Source organism: Malus sylvestris, chromosome 2 (genome assembly GCF_916048215.2).
Source record: "Malus sylvestris chromosome 2, drMalSylv7.2, whole genome shotgun sequence".
NCBI classification, from domain to species: domain Eukaryota; kingdom Viridiplantae; phylum Streptophyta; class Magnoliopsida; order Rosales; family Rosaceae; genus Malus; species Malus sylvestris.
Window position 1 is genome coordinate 3,905,880 of NC_062261.1, and position 21,672 is coordinate 3,927,551.

The following is a 21,672-nucleotide window of genomic DNA, read 5'->3' on the forward strand; positions in this document are numbered from 1 at the left end:
ACTCAATGAAAGCTCAGTAGGAGCTATCAATACATAAATAATTATCTTTCCTTCATATATATTATATATACTAACTAGCTCGTATGTGATTTTGTGACGAACTTGAATAAAAGAAAGAAAGCCATTCATAAATTAAACTCCAATTACGGTTTAGGTTTTAGCTTCTGTAAAATGTTAATTATATGAGAGATTAAGTCATTCACCAACATGTTTCAAATCTTGAAAAGCAGGTGAATGATTACCCATTGTCTGTGATTTGAAAATGGTGGCCAGACAAATTTGCAGCTTCTGCAAGAGCCTTTCTCCATTGCTTTACCCTTTCTTGTTTAGCTTCACGTTCCTTGTCATCTTTTTCTTCACGGATGCCCTCTTCGTGCTTCTGAAATGCTTGAGCTAAATCTCCGTTCTGATTCCTGACATGTGAAGGATCAACATGATAGAATATTGGCAAAACACGTCGTCCCAATTTGGATCTGCACTCCATGATCTTCACCAGCTCATCAAGACACCAACTCGAATCCGCATACCTCTTTGAGAAGACAATGATAGAGATCTTTGACTCTTCGATTGCCCAGAACAGTTCTTCTTTTATTTCTTCCCCTCTTTTTAGATCTTCCTCATCGATATAAGCCTGGTATCCCCTGTCTGTTAATGCTGCGTGGAGGTGGCCCGTAAAGCCACTACGCGTGTCTTCGCCTCTGAAGCTCAAGAACACGTCGTGATTCCAAAGTTTTGACATGGAGGAGGATGAAGAGGCGGCTTCGCAGGCTGTCATGGCGGTATCCATTGTTGTGGCACCGCAGTGGTTCAGATCACGACTGAAAAAAAAGGATAGTGGTTATGTTTGTGTTACTGATCCGATGATACTGAAATCCTGGAGCCCAATCACGCTCCTTCAGTCAACAAAACAAAAGTTTATAATATTATAATGTTGGCGTATGGACTTGAGAAACGACATAATGTTGGCCGGAAGGTGCAAAGAAAGAGAGAAGAAAAGAGGAACGAAAGGACAAAGACTATCCAAAAGATTCTTGGATGTGATTACAGCTATTCATAGGAGAAACAACGGACATATTTTCATAGGAGAAACAACCTGCCCATCTTCATATATAATACATTTCAACGGACATATTTTAATAGGAGAAACAACTTTAGTTTGTACTAGAAATTTTTACCTGCGTGTTGCTGCGGGATTTGAAATTGTATGAAAGATTATCTTTGAAATATATAATAGATTGTGTGATTGAAGATTAATACTATTTACATTGAAAATGTTGGAAAAAGTTTTACACACAAAAGATTTTGCGATTCAATCCACATACAAAAGATGGTAATTTTTCCTATCTACATGCATTATGTTATGGAATGATATATATATATATATATATATTCCAGAATACGTAAACTTGGAAATTTTTTGACAAATTAATCAGATTCAACAGTGGGATAGCAAGGTCGACTATAAAGTTGTGAAGTCGTGGAAGCATAAAGGAAAAATAACAAATGAGTTTCAAGAAATTATTCCACAAATGTGATTCTGCAAAATCTATTAAAGACAATTGGTATAAGATTAGCAATCTTGAGTAGTGTAACAACATCAACAAAATAACTATAAACCATAGTTGAACATAATTCAAATTTCGTTTACAAAAGAAAAAGAAAACAGACTTACAATAATTCAACCTTCAATCCTGAAGTCCTACTCAAAGAGCCAAACTTGAATGCGAGCTTTCTGAAACCTGCCAAACAATACAGATAAAAAGGTAACACCCTAGTCAGAAATGAACCGAGGTGCGAGTTTTCTAGGAAACCCAGATGACAAAATCAACAAAATAGAATGGAAAAATGACTTACACTTTTAAGGCATGCTCGAATCTTGATCTAAACTTGATGGTGGGTCGATTGTTGGTCACCAACTCTAAATGAAGAATTCATCAGAACCTAGAAATTTAAACTAAGAATTTTCCAAAATCAATATTTACCAAAAACCAGTTACTTGGTTATCATGCATGATGGCTTGCCAAAGACTAAATTAAGAATGCACAACTTTACTTTTATGATTATTTTCAATGACAGCTAAAAGGTCATATCCAAATGAAAATAAAAGTTAGGACTTCACAAAACCAATTAAAAATCTAATTCCAAAGTTGCAAACACCCACCAAATGATTTCAGATAAGTTTTAAACTAAAGGTCAGACCCAAATGAAATTAAAAGTTAGGACTTCACAAAACCAATTGAAAATCTGATTCCAAAGTTTCAAAAACCCACCAAATGATTAAGGATAAGGTTTAAACTCAAAACCCAACAGAAACAAAAGCATTGGTGTGAATTAACTGTATCTAATTGAAGAAACTAAAACAAAAGTATAGCAATGTATATACCTCAAAATGTCAAGCAACTAAGTTCTTCCTCCGACGACCCAAAACTCTGAAAATTCCACACAAAAAAGGGGTAAGCCCATTAGCAATTCATAGCTTTCAAAATTAGCAAAAACTTGGGCAACAATAAAGACGCGTTGAGAACCATCACTTTTTCCCCTTATGTATTTGAAAAGATATTTTATAAGTAGTTTATGTAGTCATTCTGATCATGTTGCATATAAATTCTTTTTCTAGACATAAAAATATGGCAGTTTATGGCATCTGTTGAATAACATGGTTGAAAGTTTTAAAATTGATATATTCAATTTTCATGTGTAAAACTAAAACATATAGCTAAAGCTATTGGATCTATATATCCATATCAATCATGTCGTAATTGAATGTTTATCAATGTAAATAGATGATTTTAGTCATGTGATAACATGTTTCTTGATAGTATAAGCTGAAGTTTGGTCTAAGTTGGATAAAAATCAACCAAAATCTTAATAAGACTCTTTTAACTTTTAACCAAAAATGAGCACCACAGTACTACACTAAGTTTTATCATGCATAAAATACACAGCACTGATTGCCACTTTTACAGCAAGAACAATACTTTACCAGAAGAAAACAACAAAACACTCAAAACCCAGAAACAGAAACACACTTAGGACTCAAACTCCCCAAAAACATGAGAGAGAGAGAGGATGAAAAACAATATTATTTTTCACACAAACTCAAAATTGCTTATAAAATTACAAAACAAAACAAATGAATGCAAATCCAAAATTGCCCTAAATTAAATCTGATTAGTTAAATGTTTGTTGCCCTACAAATGTTGTTACACCCGACAAAACTTGCTTTGAAGTTGATATTTTGGTCAATCCAGGAGAAAATGAGTTATTGCTTTTGGAGCATTTGTCATGGAGAATACCATCTCCCTGTTGAATGATCTAAAAAAGTACTTACAGCTTCTGGTGGCCATAATAATTTAGGAGGCCCTTCTCTCCAGATTTTCTCAATAACTTTCCTTTTTGTAGCTGGTAAGATTGCAACTCCAAGAATTGCTCTGAAGAGATATATGCAAACAAAATCAAACTAAAACTAAGCTATTGGAAGAAATTTAGAAAACACAAACACCACTACAACTCAGAGTTAAAGTCAATAGAAACCAAATGGTAGAAGTTGAAAAAAAATATGGTCATGAATCGAGAACTTCATCAAACTAACAGCAATAAAATCTCATATAATCTGTCAAAAACCAAAAAAGAGAGAGGTAATTTCAAGACCTTGTAATGCCGAGGCCTCGTACAGTGTAGTAATAATATATGGTTGATGCACCTTTTGCTCAATCAAATCATTTGTTTGGCTAAAAAAATAAATATCTATAAATACATTCACGTCCAATTTATGAGAAATCATGGGAAAGCAAATGCACTGATAACGGAATCATGAATATGAAGAACTTGCCAAAAAGAAAAAGAAAACTTCTTATAGTGTGCCAAGAACATCCTCCTACTCCTAGCAATTTTTTTTATGGTATTATCCACTTCTCAATTCATAATTCAACCAGTAACTCAAAGTCTACAGTGTATGAAAAAGTGATATCTTAGTTGATCACAACGATAATTAAGCAGATTAAATGACGACCCATAATGCATACAAATTTAGAAAAGAAAAGGTTCAAAACCGCCATAGGAAAATGCAGAATACATATACGGGAAATCAAAAGAAGAGAAGCAAAAAAGGAAGAAAAACCAAACAAAATTATTAGGTTTGGGATATACCTCTGAAACGCCACAATCATCAAAGTCAAACATTAACAATCCAAAAATTTATGGAAAATACCAATAAATGCTCAACTAAAAATGAAAGAAAACGTAGAATAAGTTTACATGTTCTCCCCCTAATTAAACTGGAATACAATTCACCACTAATATTCTCGTCATCCTCTTCAGCCTGAAAAATTTAGTAGAAATATTCTATGAAGAAGCTAAATGGAGACAGTAATATTAGCAATGGAGGAACTGAATTGATAACTAAAACTGCAAGACCAAATAACTACAATAGATTCAAAACAGAAACTCGTCTGTTAGATGTCTCATCTTCAGGCAGTGCCTTGTTCTTTTTTTTTTTTTTTTTTGGTTGCATGTCTTGTGAAGTTCATGTAAATCAACAAAATTGGTACTTTTGACACAACCAACAATGGAGAGGTAAAAAGTTAAAAACAGAAGGAATGTCTTCAGTTTTGTAATGGATTTTGCAAGTCAGAAATTCTGTTCGAGAATTTGCAACCCAGAAAGTCCGCCATCAATTATTAACATCACAGATAAGCACCAAATGAAGGCCAATCTAATAAGCCAAAATATGTAGGGCACTAAAGAAATTATTGCCCGGTAACAATGATAGATAAGCACATGTGAAACTAAAGAAATTTTTCATTACTATCAACTCCAAAAAAAAAAAAACCTATGCAATCCAAAAAATGTTGATACAGAGTTGGAGTATCGATGCCTGAAATTGGTATTTGAACCACCAACTACCTCCGTGAATATGTTTGTTTGCTTAATGGTTTGGGTTGAAGTTGTGAAAGGAAATGTAATTTCTTACTAGAAGAAGAGAATGCAGAGACAAACACAGAATGGTTCACGTGGCCACCTCAAAACAGGTTGACAATTAAGCTTCACTATGAATGGAAAGATTAATAGATGACAATTAAGAAGGCCTGATACCCAAGCTGAAATCAGAGATATCCTTTGTAAACAAAAAGACTCAGCATTTCCACTTAAAAATAACTTTTTTTGTGTTAGGGGGGCCCCCGTGTGGCCCCGCGGCCGCGGGGGGTGTTGTGAAAGCTCAGAAAAAGACATCAAATTTTATACTTATTGCATGCAAGGTATGCAACAGCCTCCCACCGATTAAATATCATAGAAATAAAAGAAATCGAATCAAGAAAAAAGATAATTACACAATGATTACACCTTCACTAAGAAAATAAATTATAAAAACGAAGACCGCGAGAATAATTGCCTTAGCTTTGTACTGTGATTTGCTGCCAAAAACAAAACATTTTTCCATGAGGAGAAGTAAGAACATACTGAAACTTGTTTGCAAATGGATGAGAAAAATTTATACCTGAAACAGATCGGAAATTTATTAGGAAAGATAGATCAGCCCACATATGTGCAATCTATATACAAAAAACCACTCTCTTTATTAGCCAAATCGTTTCACAAGTCCAAAAACACAGAATTATATCTTGAACAATGCCAATTAATGATTTCCCATTTACTTAAGCCCAACATCAAAAGCCAATGAACTGATAAAAGAGCGAAAAAGAGAAACAAAAAACCTTAATTAAGCAATTAAATGGAGTATTACTTGATAGAGCTGGAAAATTACCCAGTTCCTCAGAAAGAGGATCAAGAGTGACTAATGAGAGTGCAGAGAAACGAATGCTTGAGAAATCGGGCTCTGAGCTCAAAGTTGGGGCTTCCACTTTCCAATTGGTGAAGAAATAACAGAGAAAACACAGAGAGCCAACCCACCAAAAATATTCAAATGGGTTTCTTCTAATTCAAAATTTGGACCACCCAAATTCCGATGAAGCAATAACCATTCAAAATTCCAACAGATTGAAGCCCTCACAGACTACAAATTATCAATACCCAGCTATAAAAAAATTGAAAACAGTAATAACGAAGGAAAAAGAAATTAAAGCTGCGAGCCATTCTCTAAATCTCAGGCACCAATCCAAATCACCAGTAATTTGTACATAATGATAAGAATCTAGCAGTATTTCCATTGTTTAAAACCCAAATTCAAGATATCATGAAAAATGGAAACTTTATATGGAAATTGAAGCTTCACCTGCAGATCAGCAGCGGCAAACGGAATCCAACGGCATGTACCTCAAAAGTGAGAAAGAGAGAGAGAGCTGAGAGATGAGTGAGAGAATCGATAAACAAAACCCCAAAATCACAAAAGGAAATTTGAACAGAAAACAAATTTGCAAACCCAAAATCACAAAAACGAACTTGAAACACCCACACCGAGAAAGCTGTAAAACTCACCAGGAAACGCTAGCTTTTCTGGGTAAAATATTGATTCGAATCGAATTGAAGAACCGAGGAAAGTTCTACTAGATCAGTGGTATTTCCAGCAAGAAAGCACCTTGTTTGTAATTCGTGAGAGGTTAGAGAGCGAGAGAAGCCGATTTGGGAGCCAAAGAAAGCGAGGTTGGAGACCGTCAGAAGCTGAGAATTGCGAGAGAGAAAATGGAAAAGGAAAGGAAAAGCGGAGAAGAAGTCACGATTATCGACGCGTGGGTTGCATTCCACTGTGCCAATTACGAAAACGAACGGGCAATGGGGAGCTGGCTGAGGGAGACAGAATTCGAGAAGCAGCGCTCTGACTTTTTTTTCTTACGAGAGAAAGCGGAATGAAGAGAATCGACAAGAGGAGGAATCATTTAAAGCGATGATCGACGCGCGGGAATTGAGGGTAAATTTGCCATTTTGCTTTGAAGGTAAAAAAGGCACAGTCAAGAGTAATTTGAGGGCATTCTAGTCACTCTACCGTTAATAAACAGTAGCTTTGTTCTTGAGCTTTAGTATAAGGTATATATAATATATAATTTGGTGATGAAGAGAGTAGGTGAAAATTAAAAAAACACATTTTGATCCGTTTCCAAAAAAATAAAAAATAAAAATAAAAGAAAAAGAACACATTTTGATCTTAAAAATGCTGTTTCAAGAATGAATGATTTTCCTTTTTTGACACTTTCTGTCTAACCTAAAAGCATATAGGCAATAGGGTCCATTAGAAAATTATTTTTAGATATTAAATATAAAAAAACACAAAATTCCCAATTTCGAACTACCCAGAGAAAAAAAAAAAGCGCAAAATAAAAGGAGTAGGACAAAAACAACAGAAAGGAGATAGTAAGACTACAAATAACGTGACTTGAGCCCTCAATTTTGCCACGCAACATGATTGTTAACGCATGATTGTGAACCCATCCATTGAAGAAAAAAGCATCAGAATTCACAAGAGTTAAAGACTTGGCTTGGTTTATATAACGGGTAAAGATAAAAAAATTTTAATTAAATTTGCAAATCAAATGATATGGTTATAGATGATTGGGTTATTAACTAAGTGTCGATTAATGTGTTTGTTTCTTATTGGTGACACATAATTTGATTTACAAATTTGGTTTAAAAACTTGATCTCCCTAGTATTATCCTTATATAATTAATCAATAATATTCCATAACAAGAGTTAGTCCATATATTACATAAGGTTATAAAAGATGCTATGCGCTAGTCGAGAGTTGGGTTGGGGTCTAGCACCTAGGCGGGGCCTAAACGGATTTAAGTAAATTTATTATATATTGTATAAATAAATATCTTTTTATACATAAAATGACACACAATTGTATTGAGATATATAAAGTGTAAAATAAAATGACATATCGATTATAAAGTATTAGAACATAATGAAAACATGAGAAACAAGCATATAATGACAACTTATCCAAGTATTTAACAAGTCTTTATTTTATTGGAAAAACAAAATACAAAATAAGTGTTATCGATTTTCTGTTTAAATGAGAGTTGCGGCCTAGGCGGACGACTAAGCAGGTCTAGCACACTTTCTTAATTTTCAAACACTTAGAGACTAATTGGGGTTGTGGCCAGCCGCCTAGCGCTAGGCAGGGATTTTTAGAACAAAAATTACTTGTTCTCCATGATCTCCGGGTCCAAGAAAATTATGATCACCCAGTGTTTGATCTTAATACAGTCGATAGGCAGTTATTTAACCATTTTGTTATATTTTCTCCTTTCCCGTTAAATTAAGTGAGTAATAATAATGTTCCTGGATCCTAAACCCAAGTCAAGCTCCTTCAATAAAATAGAACAAAGTTTATAATATAATAATGTTGGCGTATGGACTTGAGAAACGACAAAATGATGGTCGGAAGGTGCAGAGAAAAGTAAGAGAGAGAAAAAGAGGAAATAAACGAACACAAAATGACAGACTATCAAATAGATTGTAACAATGACTTCTTGGCAGTGATTACGGGCATCCAACCATCAATAATGTTTTATTTTAGGTTGAAATGTGTTAGCATCTAAGAAGTAGAATGGCAACAACCGCATAATAAACAAAAGTTATAAGAGAAAAGACCCAAATGTGAAACGACAACTAAAAGCAATTATTCAAGGTGGGCGGTAACTGATTCAGCCATTTACAAGATTCAAACATGAGACCACGATCTACTGGATGATTGTATTAACTATTAGGCTGTGCTCTAATATAATACATCCAAATGGGTGTGGACCACATAATACACCCCAATGGATCGTTTTAAGCTCCTCCACTGGTAAAACTATTGCAAAATGCGCATTAGGATTATACTTCTATTAGCTGCGCCTTTCCTTGTTAGGCAAATGAACCATATAATACGCCAAGATGGATGTTATACACGTTAGAGTTTGAGCAGAATTTGTTTTGTTATCTCATTGTCTCACATTGCTAGAATGGAAAAGTTTATAATATAATAACGTTCGCGTATGAACTTGAGAAACGATATACTGCCGGCCGGTCAGGAAGGTGCAATGAAAGAGAGGAAAGGAAGAAAGAAACGAACACGGAAGGACAAAGATTATCCAATATATTATAAACAATTACTTCTTAGGATGATTACAGCTATTCAAACATCAATAATGCATTATTTTAGTTTGGAATTTGGAAGTATTTGAGAAGTAACATGGCAACAACCACATAATAAACAAAAGTGATTAGAACAAAGAACAAAATGTGAAAGAATAATTATAAACAATTATTCAAGGTAAGTGATAATAATTCAACCATTTACAAGATATGAACTTAAAACAACAATTTATTGGATCGTTGTATTAACTATTAAGTGACGAGTTAATATAATAGATCCAAATGGGGACGGACCATGTAATACACCCAAATGGACCATTTTTAGGCTCCACTGCTAAAAACTAATGCAAAATGGGCATTAGGAGTAAACTTGCATTAGCTATCTTTCCTTATTAGTCAAATTAACCATACAGTACACCCAAATGGATGCCATCATGCCATATATAAACTGTTGATGCACAAAACCGGAGGTATTGGAACAATGTAGATCCGACTGTGAATCTGTAAGAAAGTAAATAACACAAGATGTATCGTGGTTCACCCCAAGGTTTGGGTTACGTCCACACTGATATTGTATTTCTGAGGTAGAGAGAGCTCTGAATATGAGAGTGAGAGCTTTGAGAGGATGAGGGGGCTTAAGAAATGGCCTCCCCTAATGAGGAAAGTGATGAATACTTTTATAGAATAAGGGCTCCTCACTTATTACATATTTGTCTCTTCATTTATTACATAATTACATTTGAGTCCTCCAAGTATTTATACGAGGTCTAAATACGGATGCCCTAAGTATGGTACAAACATAAACAATGTTTGAAAGGACAAGATAGCGAACGTTGTCTTTTTGCATATGTAAGCAACAACCCTAAATCTTGAGAGATTTTTTAGTGTGGCCGGAACAAAGAGTAGTACACCACATGTTACTATGCAAATGATGGGATATATGTGATAAAAAGTTAATAACTTAAAAAGTAAAATTTCCCACCACTTATATAAAAACACGTGGTGTACTATCTCAATGAAAAATTTCTCCTAAATCTTATTGGAGCTAATTAACTAATGTATTTATTAGACAGTTGGATTCCTTGGCAAATGGTTAACTATTTTTGTTTTGTTTAGTAGTCAGGTCGTAATTAATTAGTCAAATGAACCATATAATACACCCAAATGGATGCCATATATGCATATATAAACAATGTTTTCAAAGGATGAAATGACTTTCTTGCCGGTACGGGGAAAGAGGAAAGAAACTAGCACGAAACTGGAGACCCTATCGATCCATTCTAATAAATTTCAATGGTCCAAGTTGTAAGTTAATTTTGCAAAAAAATTTATTCACAGTTATCAACTTAACTATGTACCTGTGAAAGACATCGTCTCAGAAAATTAGGATTAAGAACGGAAGTTCTCCTGCAACTCTACACAATTGAAAGCATGGCTCACTCAATGAGGCTTGAGTTTTTTGCAAACTTGCGTATTTAGTGGAGAAAGCAGGGACCTTAGTGTTATACATGGAATTCAATAAGGATCCCTCCCATTAAGTGATCCTTATCAAAGAGTAGCCTTATCACCGTGAAACACTTATGTATTATATAAGCTAGAAGAGTTCTAGTTTTACCGAGAATGTAACTGACTTGAAACTGTAAAGAAATACAACTCTTGATTAGTCTACCACTAATGTCAGTCATTATCTCCTTATCATTCCACGTTTTTAATCAAATCACCAAGGCCTCGTTTGGCAGCTCGGATTGTACTGACTATTTCTGTCGGATAGGATAAATAGTCACCGGACAGTACTGACTAAATTAGTCGGGCGTTTGGTGCAGTATCGGATTAATAATCGTATTATTTATACAGTGTTTGTTATTATATCGGATAGGAGGAAAACTTAAACTAAAATTAAACTTAAAAAAAAAAAAAAAAAAAACAACTGAAAATCTGGTTCCCAGATCTCTTCGCGCCCCCCCCCCCCAAACTCCCTCCCTCTCTCTCTCCCTTCTTCTTCCCCGACTACGAAGAATCCCAAATAATGAAACCCAGATCTCTCCGCCGCACCCCCAAACTCCCTCCCTTTCTCTCTTCTTCTTCTTCCCCGAAGGCAGTTGCAGGTGACAGGGAAGACGATGACAGAAGGCGACGGCAATTGCAAGCGATGGCAGAAAGAAAGCGACGGCAGTTGCAGGTGACGGAAGTTGCAGGCGATGACAGAAGGCGACGGGACGGCGATGGCGAGAGAAGGTGACGGGGAGGACGACGGCGATGGCAGAAGGTGACCGGGACGGCGATGGTGAGAGGAGGTGACAGGGAGGACGACGACGCCAAGGAAAGGTGAGAAAGAGTGGCTCGAGTTCGCGAGCGGAGAGCGAGGGTGAGAACGAGCGGAGAGCGAGAGCGAGCGGAAAGGAAGAGACGAGGCTGACTAAGTTATACGGTGAATTTGGACGGTATAACGAAGCAGGTAAACACCGGGTAAAAAAGGTGGGCCCGGATTATTTAATCCGGTGCCTATTTAATCCAAACGGCACCAAACACCGTACACCGTATTATTAGTACTATCCGGTGCCTTATACGGTGTGCCAAACAGGGCCCAAGTGTTTACTCTTTTATAGAACTTACACAAGCCTCATGTAGTTTCATCTAACTTATTTTCCACAACGGTAAATATATTTCAATGGCTCCGATTTTCACATGCCAATCAGTCACACGCTCAACTCCTCAACGTCTCAATGGCTCGAAGAGAGCTTCCCCAATGGATCGTTTCAAGCTCTTCCACTGCCAAAACTATTGCAAAATGCGCATTAGGATTATACTTCTATTAGCAGCGCCTTTCCTTAATGGGCAAATGAACCATGTAATACACCAAGGTAGATGGTATACACGTTGGAGTTTGAGCAGAATTTGTTTTGTTATCTCATTGTCTCACATTGCTAGAATTGAAAAGTTTATAACATAATAACGTTCGCATATGAACTTGAGAAACCACATACTACCAACCGGCCAAGAAGGTGCAGTGAAAGAGAGGAAAGGAAGAAAGAAACGAACACGAAAGGACAAAGGCTATCCAATAGATTATAAACAATGACTTCTTGGTGTGATTACAGCTACTCAACCATAAAAAATGCATTATTTTAGTCTGGAATTTGGAAGCATTTGGAAAGTAACATGGCAACAATTACATAATAAACAAAAGTGATAAGAAAAAAGACCTAAATGTGAAAGAATAATTAAAAACAAGGGTAAAAGACTGTTTACCACCCTTATGTTTCGTGATTTTCAACATTTAGTACATCAAGTTTTTTTCGTCCCAGAGTCATACCTAAAGTGTAAATTTTGGGACAGTCTCATACATCTGTTAGTCAAACTGTTAGTTCTCCCGTTAAGTGATGACGTGGCGCTCTGATTGGACGCCACGTGTCTTTAAAAAAATAAAAAATTTATTTAAATAAAAATAATATTAAAAATATTTAAATAATAAAATATTAAAATAATAATAAAATATTTTTTTTTCTTCTTCTCTTCTTGTTCTTTTTTTTTTTTTTTTTTCTTCTTCTTCTTCTTCTTCTTCTGGGTTCGGTTTCTTTTTTTTTTTTTCCTTCTTCCTCCTCCTCCTCCTTCTTCCTTCTCCTTCCTCCTCCTTCTTCTTCTCATTCTTCTCCTTCTTCTGGGTTCGGTTTCTCTCTTTTTTTTTTTCTTCTTCTTCTTCTTCTTCCTCCTCTTTCTCCTTTTTCTTCCTTCTCTTTCCTCCTCCTTCTTCTTCTCCTTCTTCTTCTGGGTTCGGTTTCTCTTCTTTTTTTTTTTTTTTTTTTTTTTTTCCTTCTTCCTCCTCCTTCTTCTTCCTTCTCCTTCCTCCTCCTTCTTCTTCTCCTTCTTCTTCTTCCTTCTCCTTCCTCCTCATTCTTCTTCTCCTTCTTCTTCCTTCTTCTTCCTCTTCTTTCTGGGTTCGGTTTTTTTTTTTTTTTTTTTTTTCTGTTTTTTTCCTTCTCCTCCTTCCTTCTTAAGAAGGAAGAAGAAGGAGAAGAAGAATGAGGAGGAAGGAGAAGGAAGAAGAAGGAGAAGGAGGAGGAAGAAGAAAAAAGGTCGTACCCAGTGCACAAGGCTCCCGCTTTACGCAGGGTCTGGGAGAGGTGAATGTCGGCTAGCCTTACCCCCATTTATGGAGAGGCTGCTCCCAAGTCTCGAACCCGAGACCTACAGAAAAAAAAAAAAAAAAAAAAAGAAAAAGAAAAGAGAGAACCGAACCCAGAAGAAGAAGAAGAAGAAAAAAAAAAAAAAAAAAGAAGAAGAAGAGAAGAAGGAAATTTTTTTTTTATTATTATTTTATTATTTAAATATTTTTAAATATTATTTTTATTTAAATAAATTTTTTATTTTTTTTAATGACACGTGGCGTCCAATCAGGGCGCCACGTCATCACTTAACGGGAGAACTAACAGATGTATGAGACTGTCCCAAAATTTACACTTTAGGTATGACTCTGGGACGAAAAAAACTTGATGTACTAAATGTTGAAAACCACGAAACATGAGGATGGTAAACAATCTTTTACCCTAAAAACAATTATTCAAGATAAGCGATAATGATTCAACCATTTACAAAATATGAAGTTAGAACAACAATCTATTAGATCGTTGTATTAACTATTAAGTGGTGCTCTAATATAATAGATCCAAATGGGGACGGACCGTATAATACACCCAAATGTCCATTTTTAGGCTCCACTTCTAAAAACTAATGCAAAATGGGCGTTAGGATTAAAGTTGTATGAGCTATCTTTCCTTACTAGTCAAATGAACCATATAATACACCCAAATGGATGCCATCATGCCATATATAAACAATGTTTTGAAAGGACAAGGTAGCTAACACTGTCCTTTTATATATGTAAGCAACAACCCTAAATCTTATTGGAGCTAATTAACTAATGTATTTATTAGACAGTTGGATTCCTTGGCAAGTGGTTAACTATTTTTGTTTTGTTTAGTAGTCAGGTCGTAATTAATTAGTCAAATGAACCATTGGATGAAATGACTTTCTTGCCGGTATGGGGGAAGAGGAAAGAAACTAGCACGAAACTGCAGATCCTATCGATCCATTATAATAAATTTCAATGGTCCAAGTTGTAAGTTAATTGTGCAAGGTAAAAACTTATTCACAGTTATCAAGTTAACCAAGTACATGTGGAAGACATCATCTCAGAAAACTAGGATTAAGAACTGAAGTTCTCCTGCAACTCTACACAACTGAAAGCAAGGTTCTCTCAATGGGGCTTGAGTTGTCTGTAAACTTGCGTATTTAGTGGAGAAAGCAGGGACCTCAATTTTATACATGGAATTCAATAAGGATCCCTCCCATTAAGTGATCCTTATCAAAGAGTAGCCTTATCATTGTGAAACACTTATGTATTATACAAGCTAGAAGAGTTCTAGTTTTACTGAGAATGTAACTGACTTGAAACGATAGAGAAATACAACTCCTGATAAGTCTACCACAAATGTCAATCCTTATCTCCTTATCATTCCACATCTTTAATCAAATCACCAAGTGTTTGCTCTTATATAGAACTTACAGAAGTCTCATGTACTTTCATTAACTTATTTTCCACAACGGTAAATATGTTTCAATGGCTCCAGTTTTCACATGCCAGTCAGTCACACGCTCAACTCCTCAACGTTCAGGTTCAATGGCTCGAAGAGAGCTTCCCCATGGATCGGTTTAAGCTCCTCCACTGCTAAAACTATTGCAAAATGCGCATTAGGATTATACTTCTATTAGCTGCGCCTTTCCTTAATGGGCAAATGAACCATGTAATACACCAAGATGGATGTTATACACGTTGGAGTTTGAGCAGAATTTTTTTTGTTATCTCATTGTCTTACATTGCTAGAATTGAAAAGTTTATAATATAATAATGTTCGCATATGAACTTGAGGAACAACATACTGCCGGCCGGCCGGCAAGGTGTAGTGAAAGAGAGGAAAGGAAGAAAGAAACGAACACGAAAGGACAAAGACTATCCAATAGATTATAAACAAGGGAACTTTAACGAAAAGCACCCGGTACTGTTCACTTTAACGAAAAACCACATTTTTACACTAAAAAGTCAATCCTGGTACTATTCACTTTACCCTTTATTTTGTCCTTATCATTAAAACTCAAAGTTTTCAAGCCCTTTTCATTAGTTTTCCTTATAAAAACAATGACTCTTGGGATGATTACATACACCCAAATGGATGCCATCATGCCATATATAAACAATGTTTTGAAAGGACAAGGTAGCTAACGTTGTCTTTTTATATATGTAAGCAACAGCCCTAAATCTTGAGAGATTTTTCAGTATGTCAAAAACAAAGAGTAGTACATCACGTGTCGTTATGTAAATAGTGTGATATGTGTGGTAAAAAGTTAATAACTTAAAAAGTAAAATTTCTCACCATTTATATAAAAACACATGATGTACCATCCGTATTCCGATCACAATGAAAAATTTATCCTGAATCTTATTGGAGCTAATTAACTAATGTGTTTATTACAGTTGGATTCCTTAGCAAGTGGTTAACTATTTTTGTTTAGTTTAGTAGTCAGGTCGTAATTAATTAGTCAAATGAACCATATAATACACCTAAATGGATGCCATATATACATATATAAACAATGTTTTCAAAGGATGAAATGACTTTCTTGCCGGTATGGACGAAATTTTCACAACATGCAGGTGCCTGCCGCTTTGGTTGCCTTCTTTGTGGTCCACTGGGTGATCTAAGCAGCCTCCATGTGAAAACTATTGCAACAGCAAATCTCGTGATGGCCCCAATAGGATGAACGTAGGATAAACAAAGAATGATCGTAGGGTTTAATTATAATGTTTGGGTTTATTGATAAATTTGAGATTTATTATTAATTTTATTTTGTACTTAATAGTAATTATGCAATATAGTAAAATAGACAATTAACATTCAAAATTTTAAGTTATGTGTAAAAAGAGGTTGCATGAGTTTAAATAAATTTTTCCTTACTTTAACCCTTTAACTGTACAAAGTCGGCGAACCGAATCCAATGTTGATGACAGAAGTGAGGCCTGAAGGACAAAACTAACTTTTTACTGTAGCAAAGGGTCAACAGTATGGAGACCAGAGTAGAAGCCAAGGGCATTCCTGCCCTTTCACTGTTAATGAACAATGTGCTCTCTCAAATGATGAACAGTGTTAATCTACTGAGTTTTAGTGGATATAAATTTGAAAGCATTTGAGAATTAGCATGGCAATAATCACGTAATAAACAAAATTTTTTTTTATCACAAACGGTTTTTATAATTGACTCGTCCAATTAAAATGATCTTGAAATTGAAAATTAATAAATGAAGTCCCTAAAAATAGATGTCATATCAATATAGTCATTCCGTCATAATTTTGTAAAAAATTTTGTTATGTGTTGATGTGGAACATAATTAGATCCCATAAATCTAATTAAATATTGCTATGTAGATTAAAAATGTTTAAAAAATAATTTTTATTTTTGTATAATTAAAACTTAAAATAAAAAGATGATTTCTGCGTCTGTCCAAATGTAACATCAAAAGACCAAATTGCTACAAACTTACAGAAAACCTACTCGATTACAATTTTGTCTGCCGATACTCTACTTCTTTACCTCCATACTTCTGATTTCCTCACCCTCTACTTTCTCCGAGGCTTCTCGATCCATCCCAACCTTCACCTCCACCAACCCACTGTCAACCTCCCCTTTAAAAGGACAAGGATTCTGTGCCCTTCCTTTTTCCATACCCTTCTATGCTCTTATATTTGTGTGGTCATAATTAAATCACGTCAACATTTTATATTATTATACATTTTTGTCTTATTATCTTTATAAAAAAAATAATATAAAATGTTAACGTAGTTTAACCGTGACCACACAAAATAGGATAGCATGGAAGGGCATGAAAAATAGGAGGGCATACAATCTTTGTCCCCTTAAAAATCAGGTACTTTGATGAAAAGTTTCTGATACTGTTTATTTTAACAAAAAAATCATATTTTTATATTAAAAAATCAGTTCTAATATTATTTATTTTACTTTTTATTTTTTTCATTACTATTAAAACTCAAAATTTCAAGTTTCTTTTATTAGTTTCCTTTATAACCATCCTCCCCCGTTGACATTTCCCAAACCCTCATCACATCTCTCGCAACCTCCGCCCCCGCCGCCACCGTCCTCATCGTTTCAGTCATCGTGGTAATCAGATGTTTCGGAGGGTTTGGAATTGGCATTGGAGTGTGAGGTCGGTGAAGAGGTTCTCATCAAGGGGTTTGGAGGATGGTAATTCTGGCAGAGGTAGTGGTGGTGATTGTGGATGAGCATCTCGAGATTGAACGGCTAAATCTTCCAAATCCTCAAATTGGGGTATATTGTTATTACCGGAATTGTTCAAGGACGAAGCGGCTTTTTCTATAAGATTTTAGAATTGAGTCAGTCCCTGGAGTGGAAAGGAAACAGAGAGATGTTTGACCGCGGGCCGGGGGATCTGCAGTGCTTGCTAGGTGGAAGGAAACAACATGAACAGATTATCTTTTTATCGTTATTTTTTAATTATATAAAGTAAGACCCAGTTATGATGTGGCACATAACAGTATTATTAACAAAATTAAGATGAAATGACTACATAGATTTATGACACTTATGTTTAAAGACCATTTTGATGCGGTGGGTATTTCAGAGATCATTTATGATAAAAACTCTAAACAAAAATGACTAGAGATAAGATGTGAAGGGATTATAGAAACAATTATTCAAGATGGGCGATATATACGGGTGCAACTTGGGTTTGGCCAATCTGAACCTACTCATACCCAACCCGACTTTAAACTCGAACAAGCAAGTTTTTTTTTAGTTATAACATGTCCAAACCCAACTCAATTTCAACCCGTTCATTGCTTGGGTTGAGTTTGGTTGATTATTTGCTCGTCCATCCCCAACGCAACCAAACCCAATCTAACTAGATTGTAACTCATATCAATTAATGCTCATACTACACCCAAGTGAGTCAAGTCCAAAAACCAACACCTTTTCTAATATTTTTTTAGGGTTTTTATCATAAATGGTCTCTGACATTGATCAAACACATCATTTTGGTCCCTGACATTGAAAATCAATAGAAATCCCTGAGATTGATCAAACACATCACAAATGGTCATTCCGTTAAAAACTCTTTTGGCGATTTTCAAAGTTTCGTAACTCAATCGTTTCTTAACCAAATTCGACTCATAATATATCAAAATGAAGATAGGAAAGTGTAGAACAAGATTATACCTATTTTGAAGTCCAATGGTTGCCGGAGATGACTGGAAAATAGCCTCAAATGTGATTGGCCCGCAAAAAAACTGGAAAACTCCCCGAAAACTGGGTAAACTTTAAATGTTCATAACTTCTTCAATAATCAACGAAATTGAGTGATTCAAAAAACAAAAATCATACTTCTCGAAGAGACAAAGAGAATGATATCTTTCTTGATGACTAACTCGTCGTAATTTGGCCGGAAAACGGCTCGAAATTGGCTAACTCGAAAATGGTTATCCAATTTCGAGTAGTTTTCCGGCCAAACCACGGTGAATTATTAGTCAATAAAGGTACCATTCTCGAGAAGTATGATTTTCATTTTTGAAACACTCAATTTCGTTGAGTATTTGAGCAAAAAATTGTACACAATATGTAAACAAATAATTTACTCGACATAATTTCACCCTTTTTCATTTTTCGAAGAGTTTTATTGATTTGAGTTCGACCCATTCTAGGCTACGCGCCAATTAATTACAACCCTTCTTTTGGGAAAGGAATACCCTTTGATTCTAATATGAATATATCGTAACTTGGGGATTTGGGTGTTTATTTGATTTTGTGACTGCACCTAGATAGAACCCTAGATTGCCTACGTACCCTCGTTGAGGGATCAAGTCACTCATAGTTCCTTGGTATTTAAAGTTTACCCAGTTTCCGACGAGTTTTCCAGTTTTTCTGCTGACCAGTCACATTTGAGGCTATTTTCCGGCCATCTCCGGCAACCATGAGACTTCCAAATAGGTATAATCTTGTTCTACACTTTCCTATCTTCATTTTGATATATTATGGGTCAGATTTGGTTAAGATACGATTGAGTTACGAAGCTTAGAAAATTGCCCAAAGAGTTTTTAACGGAAGGATCATTTGTGATGTGTTTGATCAATCTCAAGGACCATTTCTATTGATTTTCAATGTCATGGACCAAAATGATGTGTTTGATCAATGTCAGGGACCATTTGTGATAAAAACTCTATTTTTTTAATAAATTACCCTTTATAATTAAGTAAGCTTTTAAGGAATAAGAGACTTTGATTAGTTAGCTAATATTCGTAGTCTCTAAATCCTAAAGCTTTATAGTAGATTGTTAGTCTCCAAAACCTAAATTCTTTGTGTCTCGAAGCAATTGCTCAACAACTTTGATTGCTTTATGAAATTAAAGTTAGCTAGTTTTGATGCTACTTAGCTTAATTTTTTTAGGAATTCTTGAAAACTAAGTTGGTACAAGATTAAACTTGAAAAAGTTGAGCAACCCAAACTCAACCCTAACCCAATTAAACCCAAGCCCAAATGAACCTGAATGAAACCAACCCGAGCCCGAGCCAAAATTCTAAAAGTTGAGTTAGGATTGAGCTGACCTTTCAACCCGCCCGAGTTACACCCCTAACAATTTACAAGGGTAGGCAAATGGCCCCTAAGGCCATCTCCAACCGAAGGGTCCAGAGGGCCAGAGGGCCGAAAATAGCCCTAAAACCGTCTCCAACCGAGGGCTAGGCCAGAGGGCTCGGGAATCTGGGAGGGCCCCACGGGATCGGAGAGGGCTGGAGGGCTGGCTGCTTTCGGCCAGCCAGCCAACCCCGGGCTGGCTATTTTTTTTTTAATGTTTCTTATTTCTGTCGGTTACAACCGACAGAAATAACATTTTGAATTCAAACTTCCAACGGCTAGCGCCACTAGCCGTTGTAAATCCTTTTTTTTTTTTTATGAATTTAAACCTTTTTTTTTTCTTTTTTTTTCTATAACTTCCTATAACTTCTATTTTACAAAATTTGTTTCAATTTTTTTTTAATTCTATTTTTTTCCTATAACTTATATTTTACAAAATTTGGTTCATATTTTTTTTCATATAACTTCTATTTTACAAAATTTGTTTCATATTTTTTTTTAAATTCCATTTTTTCCTATAACTTCTATTTCACAAAATTTGTTTCATTTTTTTTTTAAATTCTATTTTTTTCCTATAACTTCCTAAGCCATTATACAACATTAAATTAAATTAAGTAACATGAAACAACATTAAACAATATGAAACAACATTAAATAACATTAACCGACATAAAAATTATACAACACTAACCAACATGATTTTTAAATAAAATTAAGTTGTAGTTTTTAAATAATAAATTATGTTTGGCCCTATGGCCCTTTGGCCCTCGGTTGGAGACGGTTTTTTTTTGACAGGGCTAAAACGAGCCCTTTGGCCCTCTGGCCCTCGGTTGGAGACGGAGGCAAATATGGCCCTGTACTGTTCATTAAAATATTAATATCTTGGGGAATCTTGGAGGCCATCTCTAACCGAGGGCTGGCCAGAGGGCTCGTTTGAGCCCTCTGGCCCTCCAAGATTCCCCAAGATATTAATATTTTAATGAACAGTACAAGGCCATATTTGCCTCCGTCTCCAACCGAGGGCCAGAGGGCCAGAGGGCTCGTTTTAGCCCTGTCACAAAAAACCGTCTCCAACCGAGGGCCAAAGGGCCATAGGGCCAAACATAATTTATTATTTAAATTTAAAAACTACAACAACTTAAATTTAAAAACAACAACTTATATTTAAACACTACAAATTAAATTTAAAAACAACATTAACTTAAATTTAAAAATTACAACGACTTAAATTTAATATCCATAATCAATATCATCTTCATCATCCGCCATTGTAGGAGTATAGTCAGAGGTAAACAATTGCCGCCGAGCCATAATTTCTTTTTTTTTCCTATCAAAATAGGCCTTACTCATTGGAGTGTAATTCGAAGTGTTCCTTTCCATATTCTTATCATCCATCTCTTCTTGTATTTGTTTGGCTCGCTCTTCATGTCTACACTTCCTTTCTTCCGCCTCACGGGCATTTTGCTCCGCCAGTAATCGAAATGAGGCCGCCACTTCATGTTGAGCGGCGTAATCAGCATTTGCCTTGTCCTTTTCCATCAACCTTCGAGCCTTGTTTCGTCCCATAGCCCTAGGTAAAGAACTTTCGGACGGAGTCGGATTTTCTACCCTTGTTTGTTGAATGGTAGGAGATCCATCTTCATTCATATCTACAGATGGGGATGCAGCTTCCAAAGGATCCACTCTATGTTGAGGTGGATCTTCAAATAACACCCACCCTTTACAAATTTCCCAACAACCGTGAAACTGAAAGGGTTTTGAGTTGCCCTCCATATACAATTCCTCCGCTTGGCGTACCTAGAAAATATAATTAAAAAAAATTTAGGAAATTAATTCACGAAATTAATGTAATATAATTAAACATTTAAAATAAACTGTAAAAACACTAACTTCGTCATAGTAATTGGCGCCGCTTTCATGTC

General features: G+C 35.5%; 1 protein-coding gene across 31 annotated transcripts in view; it reads right to left on the reverse strand.

Moving 5' to 3' along the window:
- Window positions 1-21,672, reverse strand: part of LOC126594844 (disease resistance protein RUN1-like) — a 59,730-nt gene that overhangs the window by 3,760 nt on the left and 34,298 nt on the right. The window contains exons 1-10 of one of the 31 annotated variants that reach the window (XM_050261118.1): window positions 6,436-6,817; window positions 6,233-6,273; window positions 5,765-6,013; window positions 5,498-5,552; window positions 4,258-5,414; window positions 3,332-3,431; window positions 2,384-2,429; window positions 1,855-1,941; window positions 1,673-1,739; window positions 243-818 (exon numbers count right to left, since the gene is read on the reverse strand). The exons of 1 other annotated variant lie outside the window; for it this stretch is intronic. In XM_050261118.1, coding sequence (XP_050117075.1) covers window positions 243-787 — 545 coding nt within the window. In that variant the 5' untranslated portion in view covers window positions 788-818; window positions 1,673-1,739; window positions 1,855-1,941; ... (5 more) ...; window positions 6,233-6,273; window positions 6,436-6,817. 29 more of the 31 variants (XM_050261147.1, XM_050261133.1, XM_050261206.1 and 26 more) reach the window with 29 other exon arrangements.